The sequence below is a fragment of the Passer domesticus genome, chromosome 16, assembly GCF_036417665.1.
Source record: "Passer domesticus isolate bPasDom1 chromosome 16, bPasDom1.hap1, whole genome shotgun sequence".
Taxonomy (NCBI): domain Eukaryota; kingdom Metazoa; phylum Chordata; class Aves; order Passeriformes; family Passeridae; genus Passer; species Passer domesticus.
In genome coordinates, this window is record NC_087489.1 from 11,915,696 (window position 1) to 11,942,079 (window position 26,384).

General features: G+C 45.9%; 4 protein-coding genes across 7 annotated transcripts; 2 read left to right on the forward strand and 2 right to left on the reverse strand.

The window, feature by feature from the left end:
* Window positions 1–233: 233 nt before the first annotated feature.
* ATP5F1E (ATP synthase F1 subunit epsilon) lies at window positions 234–1,424 on the forward strand. The gene is made up of 3 exons (XM_064391108.1): window positions 234–393; window positions 548–674; window positions 1,287–1,424. The coding sequence occupies exons 1-2, from the start codon at window positions 362–364 to the stop codon at window positions 669–671; spliced, it is 156 nt and encodes a 51-aa protein (XP_064247178.1). The 5' UTR covers window positions 234–361; the 3' UTR covers window positions 672–674; window positions 1,287–1,424.
* Window positions 1,425–2,566: 1,142 nt separating this feature from the next.
* On the reverse strand, window positions 2,567–9,489 carry TUBB1 (tubulin beta 1 class VI). Of its 2 annotated transcripts, none has more exons than XM_064391098.1 (4): window positions 9,030–9,489; window positions 4,553–4,661; window positions 4,278–4,388; window positions 2,567–4,158 (listed from the first exon to the last, which is right to left on the reverse strand). In XM_064391098.1, the coding sequence occupies exons 1-4, from the start codon at window positions 9,036–9,038 to the stop codon at window positions 3,080–3,082; spliced, it is 1,308 nt and encodes a 435-aa protein (XP_064247168.1). In that variant the 5' UTR covers window positions 9,039–9,489; the 3' UTR covers window positions 2,567–3,079. The 2 variants fall into 2 exon arrangements, with proteins under 2 accessions (XP_064247168.1, XP_064247167.1); XM_064391097.1 differs by lacking the exon at window positions 9,030–9,489 and adding an exon at window positions 6,103–9,023.
* Window positions 9,490–9,864: 375 nt separating this feature from the next.
* CTSZ (cathepsin Z) lies at window positions 9,865–14,865 on the forward strand. The gene is made up of 6 exons (XM_064391104.1): window positions 9,865–10,095; window positions 10,621–10,784; window positions 12,332–12,511; window positions 13,079–13,229; window positions 13,411–13,573; window positions 14,004–14,865. The coding sequence occupies exons 1-6, from the start codon at window positions 9,962–9,964 to the stop codon at window positions 14,115–14,117; spliced, it is 906 nt and encodes a 301-aa protein (XP_064247174.1). The 5' UTR covers window positions 9,865–9,961; the 3' UTR covers window positions 14,118–14,865.
* Window positions 14,866–15,590: 725 nt separating this feature from the next.
* On the reverse strand, window positions 15,591–24,086 carry NELFCD (negative elongation factor complex member C/D). 3 transcript variants are annotated; one of them, XM_064391094.1, is made up of 15 exons: window positions 23,932–24,086; window positions 23,386–23,501; window positions 23,118–23,227; window positions 22,182–22,291; window positions 21,775–21,882; window positions 21,091–21,243; window positions 20,184–20,314; window positions 19,618–19,783; window positions 18,838–18,972; window positions 18,382–18,521; window positions 18,078–18,192; window positions 17,684–17,779; window positions 17,349–17,489; window positions 16,888–17,017; window positions 15,591–16,486 (listed from the first exon to the last, which is right to left on the reverse strand). In XM_064391094.1, exons 1-15 carry the CDS (start codon window positions 23,995–23,997, stop codon window positions 16,452–16,454), a joined length of 1,752 nt encoding a protein of 583 aa, XP_064247164.1. In that variant the 5' UTR covers window positions 23,998–24,086; the 3' UTR covers window positions 15,591–16,451. The 3 variants fall into 3 exon arrangements, with proteins under 3 accessions (XP_064247164.1, XP_064247166.1, XP_064247163.1); XM_064391096.1 differs by lacking the exon at window positions 23,932–24,086 and adding an exon at window positions 23,594–23,767; XM_064391093.1 differs by lacking the exon at window positions 15,591–16,486 and having other exon boundaries at window positions 16,569–17,017.
* Between the last annotated feature and the right edge of the window lie 2,298 nt (window positions 24,087–26,384).

A 26,384-nucleotide genomic window follows, 5' to 3' on the forward strand; every position in this document is an offset into this window, starting at 1 on the left:
CGGCCCGGGCCGGGGCCGCCGTGAGGGGCCGGGGCCATCGTGAGGGGCCGGGGCCATCGTGAGGGGACGGGGCCATCGTGAGGGGCCGGGGCCGCCGTGAGGGGACAGAGCCGCCATGGCCCCGCCCACCGCCCCTCACGGCCGCGGGGCCGCCCGGGCCGAGGGGAAGGGGCGGGGCGAGCCCGGGGCGCGTCAGGCGGAAAGGGCGGGAGCGGCGCCCCGGAACGCGGCGCTCTGATTGGCCGCCGGCGGGGGCGCGCGCCCGCGAACGGCGGCGCGCGTGAGCGGCTCCCGGCCGCTGATTGGGCGGCGGGCGCGTCCCCTGCGGCGCGCGCTGACCTTGCCCCGCGGAGCCGCAGCCATGGTGGCGTACTGGCGACAGGCCGGGCTCAGGTGCGGCTGCGGCGGCAGCTCCGCGCTCTGAGGGGGCGCCGGGCCGGGTCACAGCGGGCCGGGGGAACGCGGGGCTGGGTTGGGTTGGGTTGGGGCGGGGGAGGCGGTGTGGGGCGGGCCCGGGTCTCACCGCCCTCTGTCGCCCCGGCCGCAGCTACATCCGGTACTCGCAGATCTGCGCCCAGGCGGTGCGGGCTGCCATGAAGCCGCAGTACAAAGCGGAGGCGGAGAGGGCGGCGGTGGCCACGGTGAAAACGGTGAAGCCCAAAAAGGAGTGACATGTAAGTGGGTGGGGTGGGCTGGGTGCGTGGCTGGGGCTGTGTAGGGCGGGAGTGGCGTCAGCCGCAGGCAGTGGCTGCTGAGTCCATTAATCCCCGATATCTGCAGATAATCCGCTCGGGTTCCAGGCGTGGGGTTGCGGCTGGTGCGGGGCCAGTGTGCGCAGGTGTTTGTGGCCTGGTGACGTGTGCGGTGGGGAGCAGCCTGATCGCATCAGAGGGGTGGCAGGGACTGTGTGTCCCTGTCATTGAACCGCCTGGGGTTTGCTCAGACCCGGTGTGGCTTACCCAGAGCAGCCGCGCCTCTGCAGTCATGCTCACAGGTTTCTCGGTGATTTGCGCCTTTCATACGTGCTCAGCCAGCACACAGCCTCTCTGAACTGCTCCTTCCCCTGATCAGTAATTTCATTTTATGGCTTTTCTGCTCTCTGTGAGACAGATGCTGCTTGTACCTTTATTTGTGCCGTTCCATACATCACAAGTAGCTGATTATTTTCTGTTCTGGATAGAACAGCTTCTATTCCTGACCTGAGATTAAATATTACTACCTTTTGTTTAAAGTGTACCTTGTACACAGTCTTGAATTGAATAACTTGTATTATTAATCTCTTGTAGGAGCTGATCTGTGGTGAATAACAGCAAACTGCAAAGCTGTAGGCGAGCTCAAGGCTGCAGTATAATGTCATCACATGAACTGTAGAACTTGCCTGTGTATGTAAATTGACATGCTAATAAATGTAATTTCTGAATGTGTGGAAAGTGTAGTTCCTCTTGAAACAAAGTTTCTGTTCTGCAGAGACATTTACTTTTCAGTTCTGTTAAAATAAAAGGCTGCTTTTAGCACAATCTGGACATTCAGTAGCAAAATTGTTTATTATTAAGCCAAATCTCTTTGGGGGTCATGCTGATATTTCAGATATATAAATGAATGAGAGATTTGATTCCTGTTTAAAACTTTTCTGCCTACTTCATTTATTATTACTTTGGAAAAAAGTTCTGCCTAAAAGCTGTATAAACAGAATGTAGCATATAGAGTTGAAGACTGGAAGCAGGATAATTGTGCCGTGGATGTGCTGCTGGAGATCAATCTCCAGGTCTGAGACACTGAGCAGTGAATCAGGAACTGGGAGAGCTGGTGTCCTCTAAGAGGTGGGCAAGGAGACACAGGAATGGGAATTGTTTGTCCTCATTGCACGGGGGGGAGAGGGACACTGCCCTTGGCTGGGAGGCAAAGCTGCTCTGCAAGCTGTGTGGTTTTGGGGGAAGTTTTTGCATTTTCCTGCTCTGTATCCTCACAGCAGGGATGAGATTGTCCCACTGCACGGGAGAATTGGCTTCAAGTTCCCTCACCACGACTGAACTCAAACATGAGGCATTACTTCCTTCAGAGAACAACAAACCTTTTCATCTAAGAGTATAACTTAATTCAAAGTTAGTTCTTTCAAGAATAAACTATGGGGGTTTGTCTATCAAATGTTGCAAGTATAAAACTTCAATAGAATGGTATATAATCTTTATTTAAAAGAATATTATAAATACATTAAGTAGGCAGCTGTGATGGCAAGAAATTTTTTTCACCAAAGGCAAAATAAGATTTTAGTGACTGCCATAGAATTTATATTAACAAACTACAAACCATTCTATGTCAATTTTGTTGTACTGAATGTTAGGAAAAAAAATTTACAGTAGTTAGTACCTAGGAAAAAAAAATGCCACACCAAAACTTTTACACAATGCCACAACTTAGTGTGCTAATGTAGCTCAACCTGTAGTTAGAAATAGAAACAAACCACACCATGATAATGAATACAAGCTCTGCAATAATATAAGCCAGCAATGTGATAGAACAATTAGAACAATTATAAGAATGTGCATCTTTAGTCATTTGCCCCCTGTTGTTTCTGCAGATCTACGTCAGTCTGTGGAGTGATAAAAGAGTCACTGCCTTTGGAGGCCTCAGAGATGTGCACATGCTCCTAGAACAGTAACAAGTTCACAATCAGCAGGGACTGTGTTTACCTGAGAATAAATAAATGTGATGAGCTGCGAGCATACTTTGCTATTGCTTAAGATCCTGATCTATATACACAGGCACAGTGGTGTAGAGTACATTCAGTATCTGGTGATCATATTCTAAAAGTGAATCCATTTACAGGAAAGGCTGGTGTGAGATAACGTGTCTTCAAGTGGATTGGTTTTGGGAGAGATTCGATCTCAACAGTTCATTAAGACAGTAAAGCAGAGCTGCCATTAATTTCAAAAGCACTGTGTTGTAATATCAGATATGCTTGGCCAGATGCACAGCAGAAGTTCTGAAGAAATGTGTTGTTTTGGATATGCAGATGATGGCTGTTGCTTTGTCTTTAGTGAATGTGAACAGGCTCATTCGGAGAATGTTTTGATACTTTTTACTCTGCTTCCTTTTCTGGCTTGGCTTCTGCTTCCACTTCTACCTCTTCAAATTCCTCCACGTCTGCAGTGGCATCCTGGTACTGCTGGTACTCGGACACGAGGTCATTGGTGTTCCCTTCTGCTTCAGAAAACTCCATCTCATCCATGCCTTCCCCCGTGTACCAGTGGAGAAAGGCTTTCCTTCTGAACATGGCCGAGAACTGTTCGGACACCCTGATGAAGAGCTCCTGGATGGCCGTGTTATTGCCAATAAAGGTGGCTGCCATCTTCAGCCCTCGCGGCGGGATGTCACACACGGCCACCTTCACATTGTTAGGGATCCACTCCACAAAGTAGGAGCTGTTCTTGGTCTGCACAGACAGCAGCTGCTCGTCCACTTCCCTGGTGGACATTCTGCCCCTGAAGATGCAGGCGACGGTGAGGTAGCGCCCGCGGCGGGGGTCGCAGGCTGCCATCATGTTCCGGGCATCGAACATCTGCTGGGTGAGCTCTGGCACCGTCAGGGCCCGGTACTGCTGGCTGCCCCGAGCTGTCAGCGGGGCGAAGCCGGGCATGAAGAAGTGCAGGCGAGGAAAGGGCACCATGTTCACCGCCAGCTTCCGCAGGTCCGCGTTCAGCTGGCCGGGGAAACGCAGCGAGGTGGTGACGCCGCTCATGGTTAGGGACACCAAGTGGTTGAGGTCCCCGTAGGTGGGGTTGGTGAGCTTTAGTGTCCTGAAGCATATATCATACAGAGCTTCGTTGTCAATGCAGAAGGTTTCATCCGTGTTCTCTATCAGCTGGTGGATGGAGAGGATGGCGTTGTACGGCTCCACCACCGTGTCCGACACCTTGGGTGAGGGCACGACGCTGAAGGTGTTCATGATCCTGTCGGGGTATTCCTCTCTGATCTTGTTGATGAGGAGCGTCCCCATGCCTGAGCCTGTGCCACCACCAAGGGAATGGATGAGCTGGAACCCCTGAAGGCAGTCACAGCTCTCACACTCGTTCCTGACCACGTCCATGACGTTTTCAATCAGTTCAGCACCTTCTGTGTAATGGCCCTTGGCCCAGTTGTTGCCAGCACCTGAATTACCTGTGAACAGAATTACAGAAAGATCGGCCACAAAGTTAACAGGAGAATTTTTAAAGGATCCCAAGGCTCTTTTGGGACAGCTGCCTGCAGTCAGTTTGCTGGCAGTGTGCTGTACATACCATGGATAAAGTTGTCAGGTCGAAAGAGGGGCCCAATTCTGCTGGAGCGGACACTGTCCATCGTCCCAGGCTCCAGGTCCACCAGGATGGAACGGGGCACGTATTTATGGGCTGGAAGAAACAAAATTAATGCAAATAATCACTGCTAGTGGTCAAAGAAACCAAAGGCTTGCAATACACTCTGGAGAGTCCAATCCACCTAGAGTGGTTTAGGCTTTTTGTGGGGTTTTTAATTATTTATTTTACCCTCCCTGTTGGCTCTGCTGAGCACTTACAATAAGCCTCATTGAAGTACACGTTAATTCGCTCCAGCTGCAGTGGTGAATCCCCACGGTAGTTCCCAGTGATGTCAATCCCATGTTCCTCACCAAGCACCTCCCAGAACTGCAAAAGGAAAGAGGTACAACACACTGAGAGTGATTTATTTATTTATTTTCAGCACGTGTTCAGCACCAGCTCTGGGAATTGTGCCTGAAGCAGGGGATGCTCTGCCATTTACTTACCAGATCAGAAGAGGGATCCTTCTCTACCCCTCCCAAATAAATTAGGGGGAAATGTTTAGCAGACCATTTATGCTGCTTAGCTATGACCTGTGCACTAATAGGTGGAGGGCCTCAATTTGTTCTCTTTATACTAAAAGAAAATTGATGTGAGTTTAACATTTTAAATAACAGTTACTTCTCAGCATAAGCTTAACAAAAAGGTTGTGAGGGTGTGGATTAGGGAGAGTTGCTTTGAGCCCTGTCATGCACAAATGGGACCATGGCACGACAAAGCTGGCACAAGCAAATTTGTACATGAGCAAGCCTTTCCACAAACAGCTGCTGGTCCTAAATGTCCTATCTTGACACTCATATGGATGTGCTCTTGTGCTGGGCTCTTATCTGGGCAGCAGCCACAGCAGGGTTCATGCAGACACACCCACCCTCTGTAATGACCAGGCTATTCTAATATTAAAGGTCTGCTGGGTTAGCATCCAGTCCCATTTTGAGTGTACAAATACACCACTATCAACAGTTCCATGCTTCATGTTCCATTAAAAGAAATCAAGGTTAGGCATGGGAGAAGGGAGGAAGAACACAGCAGAACAATCCCTCAACTATCCCATGTCTTAAAAACCTCCCAGCCCAAAACAGATAATCTTTGGACAACTTCCTACTTATCAATTGAAAAAATTAAAAAGGATGGACATCACACAGCATAGAAATTGAGGGGTAATTTTACTCCTTGCCCAGAAAGTCAGCAATAGTGACTAGTCCCTATGTCACAGAATGCCAGGGCTTGAGCTACACAAAAATACTCCAAATGGCACCTGTCTCTCACAGGAGGCCAGTGACACTTTGTGGCATTCTGCACTCTAACACAGGTTATGCTGTTGATTAATATGATCCCCTATGATCTTTAAAACTCCTTCCAACACAAACCATTGTATGATTCTGTGATATTTAAGAATGAAATGTGGCAGAACTGCTGCATGGCTGAGCTAAAGTACCAGCAACACAACTTCACAGCCCTGGAATTACTGGCTCTGTCACTTGCCCCAGTATCTTGCAGAGTATGTGAGTTCCCCCTGGGAACAGGAGTCCCAGCAGGAATGCTCTGGTGCACCTGTAATCGCTGGTTATTGCAAATGAACATTAAACTTAAAGGAGCAAATCCCACTTTTGCCTTTCATAACAAAACATTCACGTTCCCTGTTAACACGCCATGCTTCCCACTACTGAGTTACAAGGTAATTGTCCCCCCAAAAGTCCCCGTCCACTGATGGTGTGTGAGCTGTACCTGTGGTCCCCTGCCAACGCTCAGTGCTGAAAAGAGCCCTTACCTTGGATCCGATTTGGTTCCCACACTGGCCAATCTGCAGGTGCACGATTTCACGCATTTTGTGTGGCTCGGACCTTGGTGGCTACAACCTGTCCCAGGCTCTCAGCTCCCCAGAACGAGCCCTCTGCCTGCTGCTCTATCAGCTGCACCCAGCCCAGCCCGGCCCGGGGCCCTTTTATACCCCGGGCACTGTCACGCAGCCAGCCAGGGGAGTAGCCAGCCCCCGGCTCTGCAGCAGGAGCCCAGGGCTCTCCCCTGCCTGGGTGCAGGTACTGCAGCACAGGTGCACCACCGAGGGCCTTGGGAAGCAGCTTTGGAAGCTTTGGCTTGGGAAGCAGCACTGTCACATGCAGCCCTTCCCAGTTCTCTGTGCAGCAGTGTGCTGCATGAATATACGTGCATATTCTGTTTGTGGTGCATTATTTTATATTATGTATGCAATATGTATGCAAATACATGTGCATATGTAGAGATTATAGCCCAAAGTGAGTGATTTTAATTTATTAAGCACATGTGCTTCTGCCACATAATTTAAATTTTAGCATCATATGAGTCATAGGGGACAACACCCATAATAAAAATGGTAACAATTTGTGAGCAGGATTGCAAGGCAAACTCCACTAACAAGCATAATTCCTGATGTTTGACTGCATGAAGGAGGGGAACAGGAGCAGGAACAAAAAATACTTTGTAACACATAAAAATAACACTGTACCCTCAGTGATGCCAGGTCCTTAAATAGTTATAAGAATCCATCATTTTTAGCCAAAACTTGAATCAACTTGTGACTAACTTGCACAGATGATCTTTCTCTCTCCCTTCTCTCTTGCTCTTTCTCTCTCCCTTCATTTCCTGACATTAAGAAATACAGCATTTCTAATATTTCCTAATTTCTTATATCTCAGATGTGCTTCAGAACTCGCCAGGAAAATGCTAGAGGTGAAACCCCCATTTCACTGACGTTCTCTGAAGTGAACTGTAACATTCACTGAGTGAAACATCTCCCTGTGCTAAAGGAAATTCTGCGAGGCAGAACAAAACTCAGCACAGTCATGTTTGGCTGCTGATAACCAGCACCAGTATCACCGAGCAGCAGAAACCCAGGGTCAAATGACTTGTGGAAGCCTAGAGCAGTTTCATGACACATCAAATGACTGTCACTGCCTTGCAAGTGTTCCTTTTAAGGATGGGGAAAGGAACTATAATTAGGAAAGCACCTTAAAACTATTTAGCATAAAATGGTGACAGTGGAAGGGCTTGACTCACTGAACTTAACTACTCCACCACTTTATGGGCTGCTGGAGATAAGGGATTTCTGAGCTCCCATATGGTTGCAGAAGAAAAATCAGCTTATTCCAGGCTTCCCCTGCACTTGATGACTTCCACTTCCCCCAGCAGCCAATGAAGGAACAGACAACTGCTCCTGACACAGAGCTCAGCACCAGAAGTGCATTTTAAAAAGTGGAGAGCAAACATCTGTCACCCTCTATGAGCCTACTGCTCAGGGAGCAATAAAAGGAAGACTTCCAATGCAGGTAGATTAATTTTGTTTCCTTAAAACACAATCATTTCATCATTTTGTCATTTCCCAAAAGATAAGTAGTGTCTAAGCTGTTCAGTTTACCCAGCAAGACACACAAAATGTTCTGTTCCACTGCCACATTGGCAGTATTTCCCACAATAGCTTTGGATATCTTCTACAATTCCCTGAGAAAATTCTGAAAAGATTATTTGGACATTTACTTAAAAAGCATATCTAATTTTATTTGTGCACATTTCATACTTGTTTTCTCCAGCCATCCTTAGCTAAGAGTAGTAATGCACATCTAAGTTGTGTATTCAACTGCTGCATTCTGAATAGATATTGACACTATGTCAATAACAAATACTAAAGAAATACAATATAAAATATATGTTCATTTATAAAAATATAAATTAATATAAATTAAAAATATGCAATGTATTCACAATAGACACAGCTTAGGAAGAGGCTGAAGATGCTAATTCACTGTCCAAAAATTTTGACAAAATAATTTCAGCAATAAATATATCACTGAACACATCTCACAAGGAAAGGGGGAAAAGGGAAGTAAAATAAATATGCAATCACTCCATAGGGGTTTTTCCTCCTGCTGAAAATAGCTCCCTAGAATCATGTGCCTCTTCTGAAGCTCTTCCTTACAGAGCCTTAAAAATTCTGGCACAGAGGTGCTCTGTGAAGCGGATGTGGGCTTGGGCCTCTTTCCCCTCTCCTCCCCATCTGCATTTCTGGGAACCTCTGAGCCTGACCTTATCCCCAGCCCAGCCTAGGAGGGGCAGTTTCTGCGTGGGTTGAGCTGCAGGCCTGGCCCTGCTCAGCCCAGAGAAGCCCCGGGCCTGTCCCAGCAGGGCCGTGCACATGTGCAGCTGCAGATTAGAGAGAGACGCTGGGGACACGGGGGCTGTGCTGGCTCTGGGCACTTTGGCACTGGGGAGATTAGGAGAGCCTGGCACTGGGCACAGCTGGCCCACTGTGGCCATTATCAGCCTGCCCACGGCTTCCAGACACCACAGCCTGGGGATGGGCTTGACTGAGAGCACAAAGACACCAGGCTTTTGTGGTCGCTGGGCTTTTTGTGGTTGTTTTTGTTTTCTTGGTTGACTTTTTTTTTTTTTTTAACACTTCCTTCAATAAATATGTGTAAGGAGGCATTCTGGGATACTGTTTTTTAATGGTTTGATTGGGAGGAACTGGCTTTTCAGAGAAGCAGAGAAGATTGCTGAGAGGAAAACCTATTCAGTTTAAGACAAGCCTGGCCTACAGGCCATCAGATAATTTTGCAGAGATCTGTGAATGGCTACCAGACGAGCTGATGCAAGTCTTAACTAACCCCAGCTAGCTGAATCACCCTTAAGAATTAAACAAAAAAACCACTGCATTCCACTCACAGGCTCCATTCTTGCTCTGCTGTTCCTTTTGGTGCGTTGGTTCTGTGCCTCAGTTTCTCTATTCACAGCGTGGAACTAATAAACCTCAGGCCCTCTACAAAATGTTCTGAAGCCAAGGAAGAGGAGCTAGGAGCAAAGAACTGTCTGTGGTTTACTAAACCTGTTTATTAAACATGCAAGCTTCTAGCTAATGTATGCAAAAGAGACTGATAATCCATTCACACAGTTACTAGAAGCTTCTGCAGGAAAATTAGAAAGCTATTTTTACTATTGACTAAATCTTCTAGCAAATAATAAAGAACCTCCAGGAGCAGCCTAGAAAATGGACACAGGCCTGTGTTCCTTTGCTAATTGTAGCATTAAAGGGCTTGAGAAATCCAGAACTTGGGACTAGGAAAAAACACAAGAACCAAACAAAAAAACAAAAAAAAACCAAAAAAACCCACCAAAAAACAAAAAAAAACAAAACAAAAAAAAAAAGACCCAAAAAAACCAAAACCAAACAAAAACAAAAAAAAAAAAACCACAAACAAAAATAAAAAAAACAAACCACAAAAACCAACAAAAAAAAAAACCAAAAAAAAAAAAAAAAACCCAAGAAAAAAGCAGTCACAGTCGCTGGCCACAGTCTAGCACAATGCTGAGGTGTTAGACCAAAGGTGAAGAACCCTGTGACAGGGCCTGTCCCAGACTCAAGTCCTCTTGTCACAACCCATGTGACCAAATTTTTGATCCCGGGAAGGCGGGATCTGAGTTCTCTCCCCGTCCCCAGGAGCTCCCTCAGACACGCTGAGGCGGCCCCGAGGCCCGGCCCGCTGTCCCCGCCCGCCGCAGGTGAGCGCGGCCCGGCCCGGCCCGGCCCTGCGCTCCGCCCCTCCCGCCGCCCTCAAACCCCGGCGCGGCCGCAGCCCGGGCGCTGCCGCTGTCCCAGCATGGCCCCGCCGCTCCTGATCCCGCTGCTGCTGCTGCTCTGCGGCTGCCTGTGCCCGCCCGCCCGCGCCGGGCTGCACTTCAGGGAGGGGCAGCGCTGCTACCGCCCGGCCCCGCGCAAGGCGCCCGGCCTCAGGTGCGCTGCGCTCCGCCGTGCCCGCCCGGCTCCCGCGGCGGAGAGGAGCGCTGCGAGGGCTGGGCACGCACGGCCGGGCTCGGGGGTGCCCGGGGGGAGCCGGGGATTTCGGGGGTGCCCGGGGATTTCAGGCATGTCCGGAGGTTCTCGGGGGGGTTGGCGGATTTCAGGGTGTCCGGGAGGTTCGGAGGTGTCCGGGAGAGTTTGGGGATTTCTGGGGTGCCCGGCGGAGTTTGGGGGTTTCGGGGGTGCCCGGGGGTTTCGGAGGTGCCCGGGGGGGTTTGGGGGTCTCGGGGGTGCCCGGGGCCGCTCCGGCCGTGCCGGGTCCGGTGTGGGGGGGGGGGGGGGCGGTCACGAGACCGCGGGGCCGGAGCGGTCACGCCGCGGTCACGTGACGCCGGCGGGCTCCTTGTGAAACCCGGTGAAATCCGTGGGTTTTTTGGTTTTTTTTTGTTTTTTTTTTAATAACATCCCTGCTCCGGGGGATGCCGGCGCTGCCCCCTCGCTCCGCCCGTGCCCCCGCAGGACCTACCCCCGGCCGCACGAGTACCTGGACGTGGCGGCGCTGCCGCGGAGCTGGGACTGGCGGAACGTGGACGGGGTGAATTACGCCAGCACCACTCGGAACCAGCACATCCCCCAGTACTGCGGCTCCTGCTGGGCCCACGGCAGCACCAGCGCCTTGGCAGGTACCCACTGGGGTGGGCTCCCTGCTGGAATCGGGAGGTTTCGGGAAGCAAAGCAAGTTTGCTGACAGCTGGTCTGAGGTGCCAAATCACTGCAGTGACTAACACAGCAAAACCGACGCTGAGATGTCTGTGAGTGCACCAGAGCAGTGGGAATGCCCAAGCTGATGGCAAGGGGGGTTGGTTTCAATAGGAAAAGCAACCAGGGTGAGGCTGTCTCCACCTCATCCAAAGGCAGCAAGGGGGGATGGTGGTGTGTGGTTAAAAACCTGTCTGCAGAAGGAATGGGGCCATAGCTCCTCCCAGAGTGCTCTTTAGGTCCTGGGGTTTCTGCCCTCCCCTCAGAGGTGTGGTGGTGGCAGCAGCAGATGCAAAAGAGTTTCTCAGGTCTCCTTCCCCCTTCTGGTACCTCACTACAGCAGGGGCTCTCCAGCTGTGCTGGCAGTGAGGAAATGAAAGAAGATGCCTCTTGTGGGGTATTTGCTGCAGGAGCCCTGTCATTCCATGGGCTGACCACCACAGCAGACACATAAATTTGATTTCAGCCTTTTTCTTAGTCAAGGGGAAGTAGTGGTTTGCTACAGATGGAGAAGTAGTGGCTCTAGAGAGAATGCATGATTTGCATGCAACAGCTTCGTGCTGGAGAAGCACCACTTGCACAGGGAGGCTGTAAGAAAACTACCTGTGAAGGGGGAGGATAATGCAGGTGTGAGCAGACAGAAGGAATCATGCAGCATACAAGGATGTGGACAGGTATGACACCTGCCAGGATGAAGTACTGGGATAGTAAATACAGCAACTTGCAGGAAGATTAGGCTGGGATGATAGCTCCCTGTTCTGTAAGTTTATTTGAATGTGTTGGTACTAATAGGATTTAAAGTACTGCAGTGGCATCAGTTAAGACTGTTAATGCAGAAAAGCAGTTTATAAATACTCGTCAGGAAGCTGTTCCTCAAAGTAAGCTTGTTGTTTCTGACAAAAGAAGGCAGCAGGGTGGTGGTGCCTGTCTGAGAGGGCAGGATAACAGTGAGATGCTGATGTAACAGCAAGGAGATAACTCTGAAAGCTTTCTCCTGCTTTTAGACTGTCTCACAGACCCAGCAGCCTGGGCTCATGTTTATGCATGGTCTTATACATAAATCTCTACTCCTGTAAAAGATGCTGCTCAGAGCTGATTTTATGATGTGTATTTGAAAACTCTTCGCTGTCAAAGTCAGGAAACAGATCTGGAAGTTTTCAGAAGCTGTGGCTTGAATTAAGAGGTCTAGGGCTCTTCAAGGCTTTAGACAGTCTTACTCATCTCCATGTGTTTGCTGAGTTTTTAATGGAAAAAGCCCTGCTAATGGAAACCCACAATAATAGCTCAGCCTCTGGTTTGAATTAGGTCACGCTGAGTTCCTCACTGCAGACAGCAGAGGCCTTTCCAACCACAAGTGCTGCTGTCTGCAACCAGTTACAGGCTCAGTGAAGAGGAGACCGTTTCAAAACCAGCTGCAATGTGTAGCCACCCACGTATTCCAGCAGCAAACCCCAGATTCTTATCCTTGCAGACCGAATCAACATCAAGAGGAAGGGTGCTTGGCCCTCTGCCTACCTGTCAGTGCAGAATGTCATTGACTGTGCTGACGCTGGCTCCTGTGAGGGCGGGGACCACTCCGGGGTCTGGAGGTACGCCCACGAGCACGGCATCCCCGACGAGACCTGCAACAACTACCAAGCCAAGGATCAAAGTAGGGTATCTCTGCCTTGCTTGGAGGATTTCTTCCTGGGTTTAGCAGATCTTAGTGTATTAAAAAAAGATGTTTTGGGTGTTCAGAGTACTGGTTCCTGCTGTTTGACTGACGGAACAGGTTTGCTTTACCTGTGTGTGTCTCCTGCTCCAGACAGTGCAGCACTAAATCATGCTCAGGCAAGTTTGCACAGCTGAATTGTTTTAACTTAATCTCTTAAATCTGTGACACACAATCTCTAATGAAACATTTACAAGTGTCACCTCAAGCTGGACAAAGAAGAAATTTAACCTTTGGTCATGTATGACTGGAATGGTTTCTCTCTGTCCTCAGCAAAGTATTTACACCTGTGAAGTAAAGAACAGTAAGTGGTGATAACAGGGACTTTAAATGTGGTTTCCAGAAAATAGAGTTCACCAGAGAGAATATGTATCAGTAATTACTCTGAAGTTACTAATATCTGCCTCAATTCAATTATAAAAGCTCAGTGTCCTACAATCACTTCACTCGAAGAAAAGCACCTTCCTGCAGATTATCTCCAGTGGTAATCTCATTTCTGTTTTACAGAGTGCAAGAAGTTCAACCAGTGTGGAACTTGTGTCACTTTTGGAGAATGCCACGTGATCAAGAACTACACTCTCTGGAAAGTTGCTGACTATGGGTCTGTCAGTGGAAGAGAAAAAATGATGGCAGAAATCTACACTAATGGACCAATTAGGTAAAAAAAACCAAACATGAAACTCAGTGTACATTTTCACTCTAGCACATGTCAGCAGCTCTGCTCTAGTTTGTATATAAATGGAGATCAGAATTCAAAATACAGGAAAACCAGTTGGTTTTTAGCCAGGCCCCTGCCCTGATCCCCTGGTATGAAATCTCCTCTCTCTGTTTTCTTGCAGCTGTGGCATAATGGCTACTGAAAAGCTGGATGCCTACACAGGGGGGCTGTACACAGAGTACAACCCCTCCCCTACAGTGAACCACATCGTGTCTGTGGCTGGCTGGGGCGTGGAAAACGGGACAGAATATTGGATAGTTCGTAACTCCTGGGGGGAGCCCTGGGTAAGGAGACATGGCAACACACTTTGGCTGTGGAGGGAGGGGTTTGTCACTGGCAAAGCTACAGCCTGTGGATATAAAATTGATGCTTCCTTTGAACTAGACACCCAGTCAATCTGAAGACAAGGATATTTGGCCAAAGCTATTTGAGTAATAACTTTCAGGTCTATCCCAAATTCTGCCTTTCAAGGATGTGCAGCTCCTGTTATGGGCAACTGGAAATTGCTGTTGTAGGCAAAAATCCAGTCATGTACCTGGGCTGGATGAGTGGGATGTAAATTCACCAAAGCAGGTTGCTCCAGGACTCCAGGGCTACAGCTTCAGTGAATTCCTCCATTCACTTAAATCACTATTTGGCAGACAGAACAGAATCACCTACACAGTTTCTACAGCTCTGTTTCCTAATTTACAATGCAAATTGAATCCTTTACAGGGTGAAAGAGGGTGGCTGAGGATTGTGACCAGTGCCTACAAGGGTGGAAGAGGAGCAGACTACAATCTGGCTATTGAAGAGGACTGTGCATATGGGGATCCCATACTGCCTTGATCCTACATGCTACAGCTTTGTGTTTAGGTACTTTGGAAACCTCCCAGCACGACCTCCTCTTGTTTAAAGAACCATAGCCTAAGACTCCTTCACAGTCCAACACCATCAGGCAGGTCTGCAGAATTAGCCCAGATGCAACACACAATGCCTTCAAAAAAATGCAGAACTGCCCTCATTTTATTTACATCTTGAAGTAATTCACCCATGAAGGAGTTGTCTACCTTGATGCACAGTATTAAAATCACACTGACTGAATCACAGAACCTGTATGTGTAAATATCTATTTTTTTAAACACAAATCATGTAGATGTACTGGGAAAGTGTACTCAATATTTGGGTCTAGAGCTTCTTTTAAATTCTTTGACAGTACTGACCAAATATGTTGCAGTGATGCAAAAGCCATGTGAAGTCTGGACATTATAAATCAAAAATATTAAACCCTGTTTTCTTGAGCTCCTGCTGACACAGTGGTGTTGGAATTGTTAAATAATGAAGTTGCTTTTATCCACCAAAATTATATAATGGGAATTACTTTAACCAAAAGACAGTCTAAACACTTCTTGCTGAGTTAGTCTTGTCTTTGCTAAAATTTCTTGTTTTAATATGTGACTGTGCCCTTTTTCTCCTAAAGAGGCAAAACATAAATTGCCATAACCCAGAACCCCTCACTAATATGACAAATCAGTGCCATATCAGATGTTATTAGCTGGCATTGCTAACTGATTTAATAAACAGACTTTTTCTCTTACATGACTGGGTCTTTATTGTAAGAGCTTATTAACAGAGGTGTGTGGTTGTCTCCACCTGGATGGTGCTGCTTTCTCTGGTCTTTTTCTTGTGAAAGGCCTGATGGACAATTTTATACAGCAACAATGCTGGTTCAAAAAACTGGGTATGAACAGGATTGTGTGACAGCACTGATCAAAGGATTTAGAAGTTAAAAAATCATCTACAGAGGAACTGGTTAGAGGAAGTGATACCAAGCAGAACACAGGGAAGTAAAAATAAACCTTGTTTAAACTGCTGGCAAAGCTGCATGGACACAGAGCAAACTGCTCTAGATTATCACCAAGAGCTTGTACAGGGCTGTATCCTACATTAATTCTCTATAGGATGAATAATTTCTGCTGTTAATTCTACAATTTACTTAAATTACAAAAACTAGGTCTCAGGCAAATTTTAAATAGTGGGAGTTAGCTGGAATAATAGTAAATCTATTCAAAGATAAGAAAGGAAGTTCAGAACATCCTCTACAGAAGCAACTTTTGCCTTTTTCAGGTGATTTGCTTTTTAAATTTACATCCACCTGGACTTAAGGGTTTCAGTGTCTTTTAGAAAGGAAAACAGATGTGCTTAGTGAAGCGAAATGTGCTTGTTCAAGAAAATGACTGTTTGTTTAAAAAGTGAGGGGTGTAAAGAGGAATCCAGACCAATGAAAAGAGAGAATGAGTCATCTTAACGAAACTGAAAGACTTCTCTGGAAAAGAACAAACACCTTTATTTAAAGGTAAGTTACATTGTTGGGTGTTCTCCCACAGTTTGGCATCAGCCAGGACAAAGTAGAGATCAGTATAAAAACAAAGCCACAGCAAGCAATAATGACATTTCGGCACACATTTCATAGTTTGGGACAGTAATGACACGGTAATGAAACTTACCAGTAACATCTGATGCATCTATTTAGCAAAAAATAGATTCTGAAAGGTAACACGCTCACATAGAATTCCTCTCTCAATACAAAACTAACCTTGGCTATTGCAGCTCCTCTTGTGTTACACAAAACACATTTTTGTTTTCATGTAGGATATTTAGCATTCTAATATAATGCAAAGGGGAGGACAGACGTTAGGGCTTCTGTGCTGTAGGCACAGAGCAAGTCCCACAAATTCCTATTTTTTACAACTTGCAACATCAAAGCCTAGAGCATTCAAGACCTATTCAGACAATTATCTGCAAAGTGGTTTTAGTAGGAATTACCTTACCTGTTCTTCATATTTTGTTTATTACAAAGAAATAATGTTCTTTCTTTCTTGCTATCCATCTTCAGAACATAGATTTATACTGATTTGTGTAAGAACAGAAAGACCTTTGGCATCATTCCATTTTCCCAATGACATTAACAGTTCTCTGATATGACACACAAACACTCCTCTGGTTAAGAATTTCAAGGTCACCATGCAAGTCACTCAGATACCCTTCAGCCTTCTCCTCCTTCTTTTAGATTTGTTGGTTTTTCTGGGGGTTTTTTTTGCCCATTTGTAGAACCTCACTGGTGGAGAGCATGGCAAAGCAGTGACCATGAGCTCTGGCTGCATTCTTGATGTTTTCCACTGCTTAGTTCATCATAATAAAGTTAGATTTGCAATGAGCTTAAAAGGAGAGGAAAAAAAAAGACACTGTTCAGTACATTACAATGATTCTGATTTATATATTTGCATATGGATTTCTGCAATATGTAAATAATTAGGCTTTTAGGGTCTGGCAGATGTTTTGGTTTAGGATGGAGTATAATATTCTGACAGACAAACTTCCTTCCTTTCCTTGCTGCAGTGCTACTCCCAAAAAGCAGTATTTATCTTCACTTTCCCCACTACTACCCACAGATTCTTGATCACAGGAAAATTGCTAAACACAGGCCCCTAAAAGGGAAGTTGTCTGTGAAAATAGCTGGCAGGCATTCCTACATTTAGCAATCTTCCTCCTAAACGTTATTTGCAAGTAGTAACAGCCACAAATAGAAGCAGGTATGCAAGGAATAAACATGACTTACCTATGAACTCTGTGACAGGATCATGTTCACCTTCTGTTTTTATAGTGCCTGCAATACTTTCATTCTCCAAGATTGGAAGAAAAAGCTGTACAAAGTCTGAGGTATATGGGGGAGCAATCACATCAAGCACCTGAAACAGCAGACAAAACCTGATTATTCTTGCACTTAGAGGGGGAGGAGGGACAACATTTAATTCATACACCAGTCCTGGAAGCATACAGGTTGTTGGATGGAGAGCAAGAGGTCTCAAGTGCAAGTAATTAGTTATGTACTCTCAGGGTGCTCTATGAGTACTTTGTTACTCCCAGGAGTCAGGAGCAGCAGGACCAAATCACATCCTGGTGAACACAGACAGTGCTCAGACTCTGACCTGAACCTGAAGTATTTCTGAATAGCCAAAACTCATGGAGCTGATTTGAAACTTGATCTCTAGACTTCAGTAAAGAGCTTTTGCTGCTGACCTCTGTCACAAAGTATCTGATGAGCGAGATGTCGGTGTCCAGCTTCTCCAGGCACTTGCGGATGTAGCTGACCACGGGCAGGACGTAGCCTCGGCTCAGGGAGTGAACCATCCTGTCCAGGAGAGTCTTCTTCAGCTCCAGCTGAGGGGGAAGGGAGGGAAGAGCCAACACTTCAGAACCTGCCCTCAGAGTGTGCAATTTTTATACATTCAATATCTGCTGTGCTACATTTTAACCACTTCTACATTAACCCTGCTGGGAGAGGAAAAGCTGATGAATTGGGTAAGAGTGACTGATGTCAAGTAACAAAAAAAAATGAATCCTCTGAGTATCACCTGCTCCATCACATCCAGCTGAGAATGTTCTGTTTCGAAGAGCTTCACAAGAAGTTGCAGAACTTGGGGATGAAGCAGCTGATGGCATGTACTGATCTGCAAAAAACACAGCAGAGTGAGATCCTCAGAACTGCAAATTAAAACACAATGCACCTGACAAGTCTGCATTGATGTTCAGTGCCAGACAGAAATTCATTTAGAAAAGCATTCCATCATTTCTATGATGCCCAAGTTTTCCTGGCATAAATAATGCTGAGCTGACAAAACCAGACAATTTACTCTGAATAGATTAACCTCTGCATATTTACTGCCTTACTGCAAATGACAGGCACTCAGTGTTACACAAGAGCCAGAAGTGTTCTTGCTCTCCAGCACAGTTTCCAGACACTCTTACCTCATCCAGCAGTGCCAGGTGAACTGGGGTGTGATCAGTCTGCAGCTGGAAGTACCGTGGCTCTGACACTGTCCAATCCACCCACTTCAACACACCCATGGCCACCACTGGGAACCTGCAGGGAGACACCACTTCAGCACAGCAGCATGGAAAATAAATGGAAGTTTGATTAGGAAAATAATAAAGTCATCTGCCATCATTTTCCAGTAGCATAGAAAAGAATGTTCTGCCACCCAAGGAGGACAAGTTGTGTGTGAAAGACAAGATTTATGAGTCATGAGAGACTGCCAGCCTCTCTGCTCACCTGATGCACTGATAGAGAGTGCTCAGTTCTGCAACCAGCTCTGATGCCCCTTTGTTCTCATTGCAACACAGATTGTGAACAGTCTCAATGGCTTTTGAGGTCGACTTGAGTTCATCCTTGTTGATGCTGACTCTCTTGTTCTGCAAAATTATTGCAAAGTTGGAATGCAAAAGTTGCAGATGTCTTTGGTTATTTAAGGAAAGGAGCTTGACCTGCAATAAGCCTAGGATTGCAACCTGTGTCTCAAAATTCAGACTCACTCAGACTTTTGTTTGATCATCAGGATCTACACTTTTTAATCACCTCAGCTGAAGGCAGAAGCATTTCATATTAAAATAAGTAAGCTAAGCTGACTGTATTATTTTAAACTGAGTGACTTCACAACCAAACATTTTCTTCAGCACAAGCAGGCTGCTGCAGGTAAAAAAGAATATTATTCACAGAAGCAAACACTACCTTTTTCCACATCTCTACCACACTAGCTGCATATGCCAGTATGTGGATATATTTATGTTTGTGATCCTGGTTGATCTTAGCACCTGGTTTAAACAAGGACTGCATGAAGAGGTCCAGAAATGCAGGCACTCGAATCTGTGAAGAGAAAAAAACATTTTATCAGAGCCTGAGAATCATGAGAGGTGACTAAGAATGGAGTTTTGCATTTGGTATACATTGCATAGAACAAGATAAACACATTTTCCTTTAAGAGTACATTAAACAGTTTTCTGAAGAGACATAGACTTTTGAAAGAAAAAAAAGGAAAAAAAAAGGAATCAGTTACAGACCATATTTCTAAAGTATCAAAGTCTTGCCTTTTCTTACCAAAACCCATGTTAGAACAATGCAGTGAGAAATGTGAAATGTATAATTTAGGCCTGCTTATAACAAACTGATAAAGAGGGCAGGATTTTTTTTTTCCTGATTTTTTTTTGTTTGTTTAAAAACATTAATTCCTTGCATCTTTATTTCCTATGGAAATGTTCTTTAATTTAGTTATAAGTAAAAACTTGGAATTATTAAAAAAGCTCAACAGAAGTACCATGAGTTAATAAAAACCAGAATGCAAGTAGCAACTTCACTTTTAGTCATTATTTAAAATTATAGAGGGACAAGTGAGTGCTAATTTAATTTTTGTGTCCATACAATACATAGCACAAGCCACCCCATTTCTGAGTGCTTCTCAGTTTCAGAGGTTTCAGAGAAAGTTTCAGAGGTTACAAACAGGTGAATACTGACCAGTTCTACTGGAGGTGGGTCCATGCTTGTAAACATTTTGAAGAGGACAGTGATATCTGCTGGGTTCAGAGCTCCTTTGGACAGCATTGCCCCCAGAGCCTGGCAAGCTCGGGGGTAGGAGGCTGCAGTGCCCAGTGCCAAGGTGATCTGGCTGGCATCGTGGCCTCTGCAGGAAGAGCAAACACACACAGTCATTTATTTCCTTAATTCACACATTTCAGATGAAGTCTCACTGAGTCAACAGGGCATATCCTATGGGATGTAATGCCTTAGGGTAATTACAGAAATAGGCCTGTGTTTGCCTTGTTTATTTCCAAAATGTTAACAGAAAAATAAAAATATATTTCTTAATAGACAGAAACACCAGGTCTTTGCTTTTCCAGTTTCAGGCCTCTCCAGTACAGACACTGAACTTTTCTGCTGTCCCACAGCTTCAAGCCCCGCTACAAGAACTGCTCTGTAGCAGCTAAAGGTTTTTTGCTGGTGAGAGGTGATGAAGGAGGAGCAGAAGGCAGCAGAGTTCCCAGGCTGTGCTGAACCCCCCTGGAGCCACGGCTGGCACTCACTTCTCGTGGGCGTAGCGCTGAACCTCCTGAGCGATGCGGCGCACGGCCGAGCCGCCCTGCTCCTCCTGGGCCAGGATGGACATCATGGACTGAGCAAAGAGGTACGTGTGTTCTCCATGGCACACCATCTTCTGTGGAAGCACAGCACAAACCTCAGCAGACAGCAAGGAAACATCCCAGTGTCCTTCTGTGATTACATGGGCGTGAGAGCAAAAGGGGGGAAAACAAACAAACAGCAAGACTGCAAAGGAAAAAAAAAACAAAGCACAAAGAACTAAACAACAAAGCCCAAACCCCAAAAGCCAAGAGGAAAATACAGAAAAGCACTGACACCACACAAGGAGAAATTTCTGAATTGAGAACTTGATTTCTCAAATTCCAAAACTGAGAGGAAAATCTACTCTACTTATTCTCAGTACTTTCTCTGCAGTATTTAAATACTAAGAGAAGTTCAAAGCCAGCTGAAAATCATTGTGCTGTTTCGTGACACTGAAATGCTGGGTTGATTCAGATGGCAACTTTCACACTGATGTGGATGATAAGAGAATTATCTTATCAGATAAGATAATTACACTGATAGAGGTTTACAGATCAGGGGACTGACAATACTGATCTTTAGATCTTGCAGTACGTGTGAAAGACAACAGTTCTACCACCACCTTTTTACAAACCATTTAATAAATATAAGAAATGTCACATAGGCAACCCAAAGAATTCTTGGTCACAGAATGACCAAAAAGCATGAATTTCTGTTTTAACTCAGATATACCTTCTCTTCATAAGGTTTTGTAGGACATCAAGATTGGCTACAATCCCACAGTGATCTCTGTACCTCCTAACTGGAAAGCAGAACACTTATTTTTCCACATAAAAAGGAGAGAAAAAAGCCCCAAAAAATCAAACTTACAGCAAACTCAGGGAGATTTTTCTCAAGGTTTTCTTCTCCTCCATCTAAAATTGTTGCCAGGGATGTACGCAGGACTCTGGAAAATACTTCTAGTTGCTGACATGCTGTTGAAACACTGGTTATTTCCCCTTGATACCCAGCATCAGATATAAGCTGTAAAAATAAAAACATCACAGAAATCTTGTGTTATTTACATTTCTATTTCTGATATCCTACCAAATCTAGAAGAACACAGAGAATCTAAGTTCTACCTCTGCATACACTGACTGGAATTCACATTTATATTGTGTTTACAGAAGAGGAAATTATTAAAGATGTAGCAAAAATAAAGCACAATAATAAAAAATGTAGCAGAGCACACCAAACTGTAACATTCTTTTCTTGTCACAGAAACATACGAAACTGACTGAGATGTTCCACTGCACCAAAAATCCAGAATTTTCAAAGAGATCACAGGAAAACAAACAAGGGAAAAAAGAGAAAAAGCCCCATACCTCAACAAAAATTGAAAAAACAGTACTTTAAACTGGGAAATTAGCACAAGTCCTCCCACCAAGGTGTACTTTTATTAATTAGTATTAGCAGGAATACATGAAAGATACAAGCAAGACCACAACTAACATTTGATGCCAGAACAATTAGCCCTCTATGGATATTCTTATTAATTAGATTTATGCATAGTACCTTCACAGTAAAATTAAGCATTAAACAATCAGGATGGGCTTCTGCCAATTTGTAAAAAAGGTCTCTCCATGTGGTATGTGCTATCATTTGCTCAAGCCAGGCTGGAGTCTGAAAAGAACGGAGCAAGAGAGAAGTTTAAGAATGTTTTGTTGTTGGGATCATAAAAAGCAAGGCTTTTACCTCTCAGCAGTCCTGTCAGTTGTTCTACAGAGCCTTATTACAAAGGAGGATGCATTCCAAATTTCCAAGCTCTCTAAACCTCTGAGGACTCCAGTGAGACAGAGCTGGTTTTCTGAAACCAGTTGTTCCTCAGCCAAGGAGCTTTGAAGATTCAATTTCCCTTCCCTTCACCCCTCCAACAGATGAAGGATCCTCTGCAGGGACAGCAACAGGGACTGCATGCACACCTCTCCTTCCTCTGTAAAGATGGAATCTGCTTTCCGAGGGTCAAAGTGCTTGATCAGTAAGCTCTTCAGGTGGTTCTCCACAGTCTCCTGAACTTGCATTGGCTCAACACCTGCACAGAAGGAACAAAGCACTTGGCAGATGCAGTGCAGTCCAGTGGAACACAGCAGCAGCATCCCACATTTTCCAGTGAGAACAGACACTGCTCCAAAATTTATCAGCACAGAGAAGATGAGAGGAGAGCCATCAGTTCTGCTACTGAGCCACACTGATACAGATTTACAGATTTTCCACTTCTTTTTCCTAAATATTGAACTGTTTAGGATCTCAGGTCACAACCTTCCTCTTTCTCTCCTCATCAGACACAGAAAAAGCAATGCCCAGGACTGTTATTGGTGTAACAGCAAAATGCAGGGATGTCTTAACCAAAAAAGGGATCCCCAGGGCTGGGGCACAAACCCACATTGCTACACAACAAAGTTCATCCTTTTAAATACTGGTTATCAGCAGCTTTGATAGTATTCGACAAAATAACACACAAATATCAATGAGTAGTTCTACATTTCTGAAATCAGAGTACAATAATTTGGTAATGTAATAACGATTACATAATTAATTCCATTACAGGATAAAAACACTGCTTATACTGTCTATATAACAGCACCCTTGCCCTTTCAATGAAATTAAAAAGAAGCTACAATTTATGCAGCTGTTTCAACTATAAAACCTTTTATAACTATAACCAGTTTGTTGGCCTTTCATCAACATATTGCTTCATTATTCTCCAAGTGGAACAAACCTATTATTATAAAGGATTTAGCCACATACAGGATGACAACTTTATAACAATCCACTTCCTGTGTATGATCAAATTTGCCACAAATTCAGACATCTCTGACAGAATATAGACCCAAAATACTCTGTATCTTGAACCATACCTGTCTGAATGAGCCACTCTGCCAGCAAATTGACAGTCTGTGCCACTGCAGTGTAGTTTTCAGAGAGGAGCTGAATAACGTTCTCTGGAGATCCTCCTGCTTGGAAATATCTGATGAAAGGATTACAAAAGAACTATTTGAGTCATATTAAAACCAAAAATAAGTAGAAGTCTAAATTTAAAAGGAAAACAACAGCACCGTTAATAGATTTGCATACATTTCCATACGAAGTGACACCTCACCATAACACACATCAGGTCATACTCACCTCTTTAACGTGTTAAAGATAGACGGTTCCATTATATAATCAGGCGTTGAAAATTTCTTCAGGCACTCCTGCTGGACTTCGGCATCATCCTCTCCCTCGCCATCCTCATCATCTTGCTGTTCACAAGCACAGTCAGGTCAGCCTCCCTGCCCCGTCTCGCCCCACACTCCCACACCCAGGCTCTTTTTGCCCACAGCGGCACACACACCTTGGCTCAGCACCGCAAGCGACCTGCACCCGACAAACAGCGATTATTAACGGAGAACGCACAAAAAGCAGCGCCGCTTTCCCTGTTTAGCCCTGGGCCCGGCCCCTGCCCTCACAGCCGGCGCCATCGCCTCAGCCCGGAGCGCCCGCGGCTGGGGGACCCGGGGGGCGCTCCGGGACCCACCGGGGTCTGGGTCTGGGTCCCTGCCGGGGAATACTCCAGGACTGTCCCGGAGGATGCTCCGGACCCAGGGGAACGCTCAGAGTCCGTGCCCGGGGTTGCTCCGGGAGCCGCCCGGGGCTGCGGTCACCCCTCGCCCCCCTCCCCCCAGCGCTCACCGCGCCCCCGTCCGCCTCGCTGCCCCACTCGGCCGCGCTGCCCTCGAAGTAATCGGCGTCCTCCATGGCTCCGGCCCGGCCTCCCCGCCCGGCGGCCGGAACGGGCGGAGCGCCGCGGAATGGCGGCGGGGGCGGGCCGGGCGCCCGGGATGGTGGCGGCTGAGGGGCCCTCAGGGCGGGCGGGCTGTGAGGGCAGCGGGCACACACCCCTCAGGGGGGAAAGAACCAGGGGAAATGTAAAACCAAACTGCCCTGCAAAGCCTCCCAGCGCAGCAGCAATCGGACAGGAATTGCAAGGGAAGAGGAAAGAAAGGGACGCCTTGCTCCAAGGGGTGTGTTCTCCAAGGGATGTGTTCTCCATGGGATGTGTTGCCCCGAAGGAAATGTTCTCCAAAGGATGTGTTCCTTTTGTGGCTGCAGCTGGACAGCAGCAGTTCTCTCCCTCCCTCCCTCCCATGGAAGTATGAGGGGGATGTTGAACAACAGCAAGTTGATAGGAATGGTGTTAGAGTAGAATAGAAAAACTGACAAGTAGGAAAATAACACCCCCCCCCGCCAAAAAAAAAAAAAAAAAGGGGGTAACTTTGGAGAATGAAAGTTGGCATCTCTGGGCAGAGGAGAGGGGCTGTGAAAGCCACGTCCCCTGTCTTGGGTGGTTCTGTGACACAGGATTTGTCCCCTCACACAAAACTGCATCCCCAGAGCACTGGCTGTGCTCATCCTGGGACCTTCTGGGGATGCTGAGCAAAGATAATGGGTCAAGAATGTCCCCAAGAAAGGAGGGACAAGGAATTAGATGAACGGGGCAAGTCTACAATGAAAACTGATCACATAATCAGGCCTCGGGCAAGGAGAGAGGCATTAGTGAGACCATGTGAGGAAATAGTCCCTTTGTGTCTCTTCAGATCCACTCCGGTTCTCCACTTGTACAAGAGTTTCACTGTGAGAAAGAGGAGGGTGAGGGTGTGTTCTGGGATTTGGAGGCCAGCCAGGAGTTTTGCCGATTAATTATTTAAAAGGTCCTTTATTCTCATTCAGTTTCTAACTGAAAAATAGTAAAAAGAAATTACATTGTCTTCCATGCATTGCTAGGTAAGAAAGGCCCAAAAGAACCCTGTTCAGAAATAAGGTAGAGGATCTCCAACAGATGAAATCCTTGTTCAAATGTGGTTGCTGTGCTAATCAAGGGATTTGCTGCACTTCAAGGCTCAGTACAGAGGAAGCACCTGAGCTGCAGCAGAGCAGAGTTGTGCTGTCCTGTGCTGCCCTACAGTGGTGAAGCAGCTTTTCCTGGAACACTGCTCCCACAGCCGGGAGAGCCGGGATAATGTGCTTTTTGCTCTGCCAGCAGAAAGGAAAAAAGACTTTTTCAGGATAAACGAGACGGATTGAAGCAGAGCCACAAGGGACAGGTTTTGCACATTTTCCACTGCAGGAAGGGGGACAGTGAGGGCATCCCTGTGCCTGTGGTCGTTTTTTATGAGGGACAAACTGGGAGTGAAGTGACAAGCTGAGGCTGGGAGCCAATGGAAATATCCTTGAGAAAAAGGTTTTGGCTCATGTCCATTTGGTTAGCAGGCAATTTCCATCCCGTAGATGTGAGAAATAATAGTGAACTTGGAACAGACAGAGTGATTAACCAGTCAGAGCTTCCTAAGAAAGTACCAGACCTGAATTTAATCCATCCCAAACCAAGAAAGAAAAAGTACTGAGTCTCATAAGAAACATCTCTGCACCTCCTGTATCAGCTGTTAGGTGTAAGACAAGTTCTCTGGAGGTGATTTCAGAGTAACCATTATAATACCTTAACAGAAGTTCAGAAAAGTTCAAATTGGAGAAAAAGTGAGCCCAGAATTTAACATTCCAATGAAACTGAATGGGAAAACCACAAGTCTGAGACTTGTGGAGGAGGCTTAGAAGAGATCTGGCTCTTTACAGAAAGTTCAACTAAATACACTTTGCCTGACTATTTTTATATAGGTAGGAGAATCTTCCTTCCCACAACCAAAATTTGCTGTGTATCTCCTGGGCAGGACATTGGGATCTGCAGCCCAGAGAATTTCACTGTGCCTGAGCTTATGGCCTGAAGCACTCTTAGCCTCAGTAAAGTGTTTTCAGAGCAGGTAACAGTTTTTTCTGGTGACAACAGCTGGACTTGTGGGACTCCAGTGGTAATTATGCTACAAAACTTTCTGCTTAATTGAGTAGAAATTGGGAACAGCCCCCAGCACCAACTGCCATTAAGAGACATGGTGGTATTAGACATTTATGATACAATTTCAGTGCCTGAATCTTAAAACTAGAAGTTTTCCATCTTTATATATTTATATGTTTATTTTGATTGCAGTAACAGAATTTTTTTTTTAATATATAAAGAATTAACAATACTCAAAGCATTTACTTTCAGCTTCCCTTGAGAAGGAAAGTAGAGATCTGTAACAGCCAGACACGTG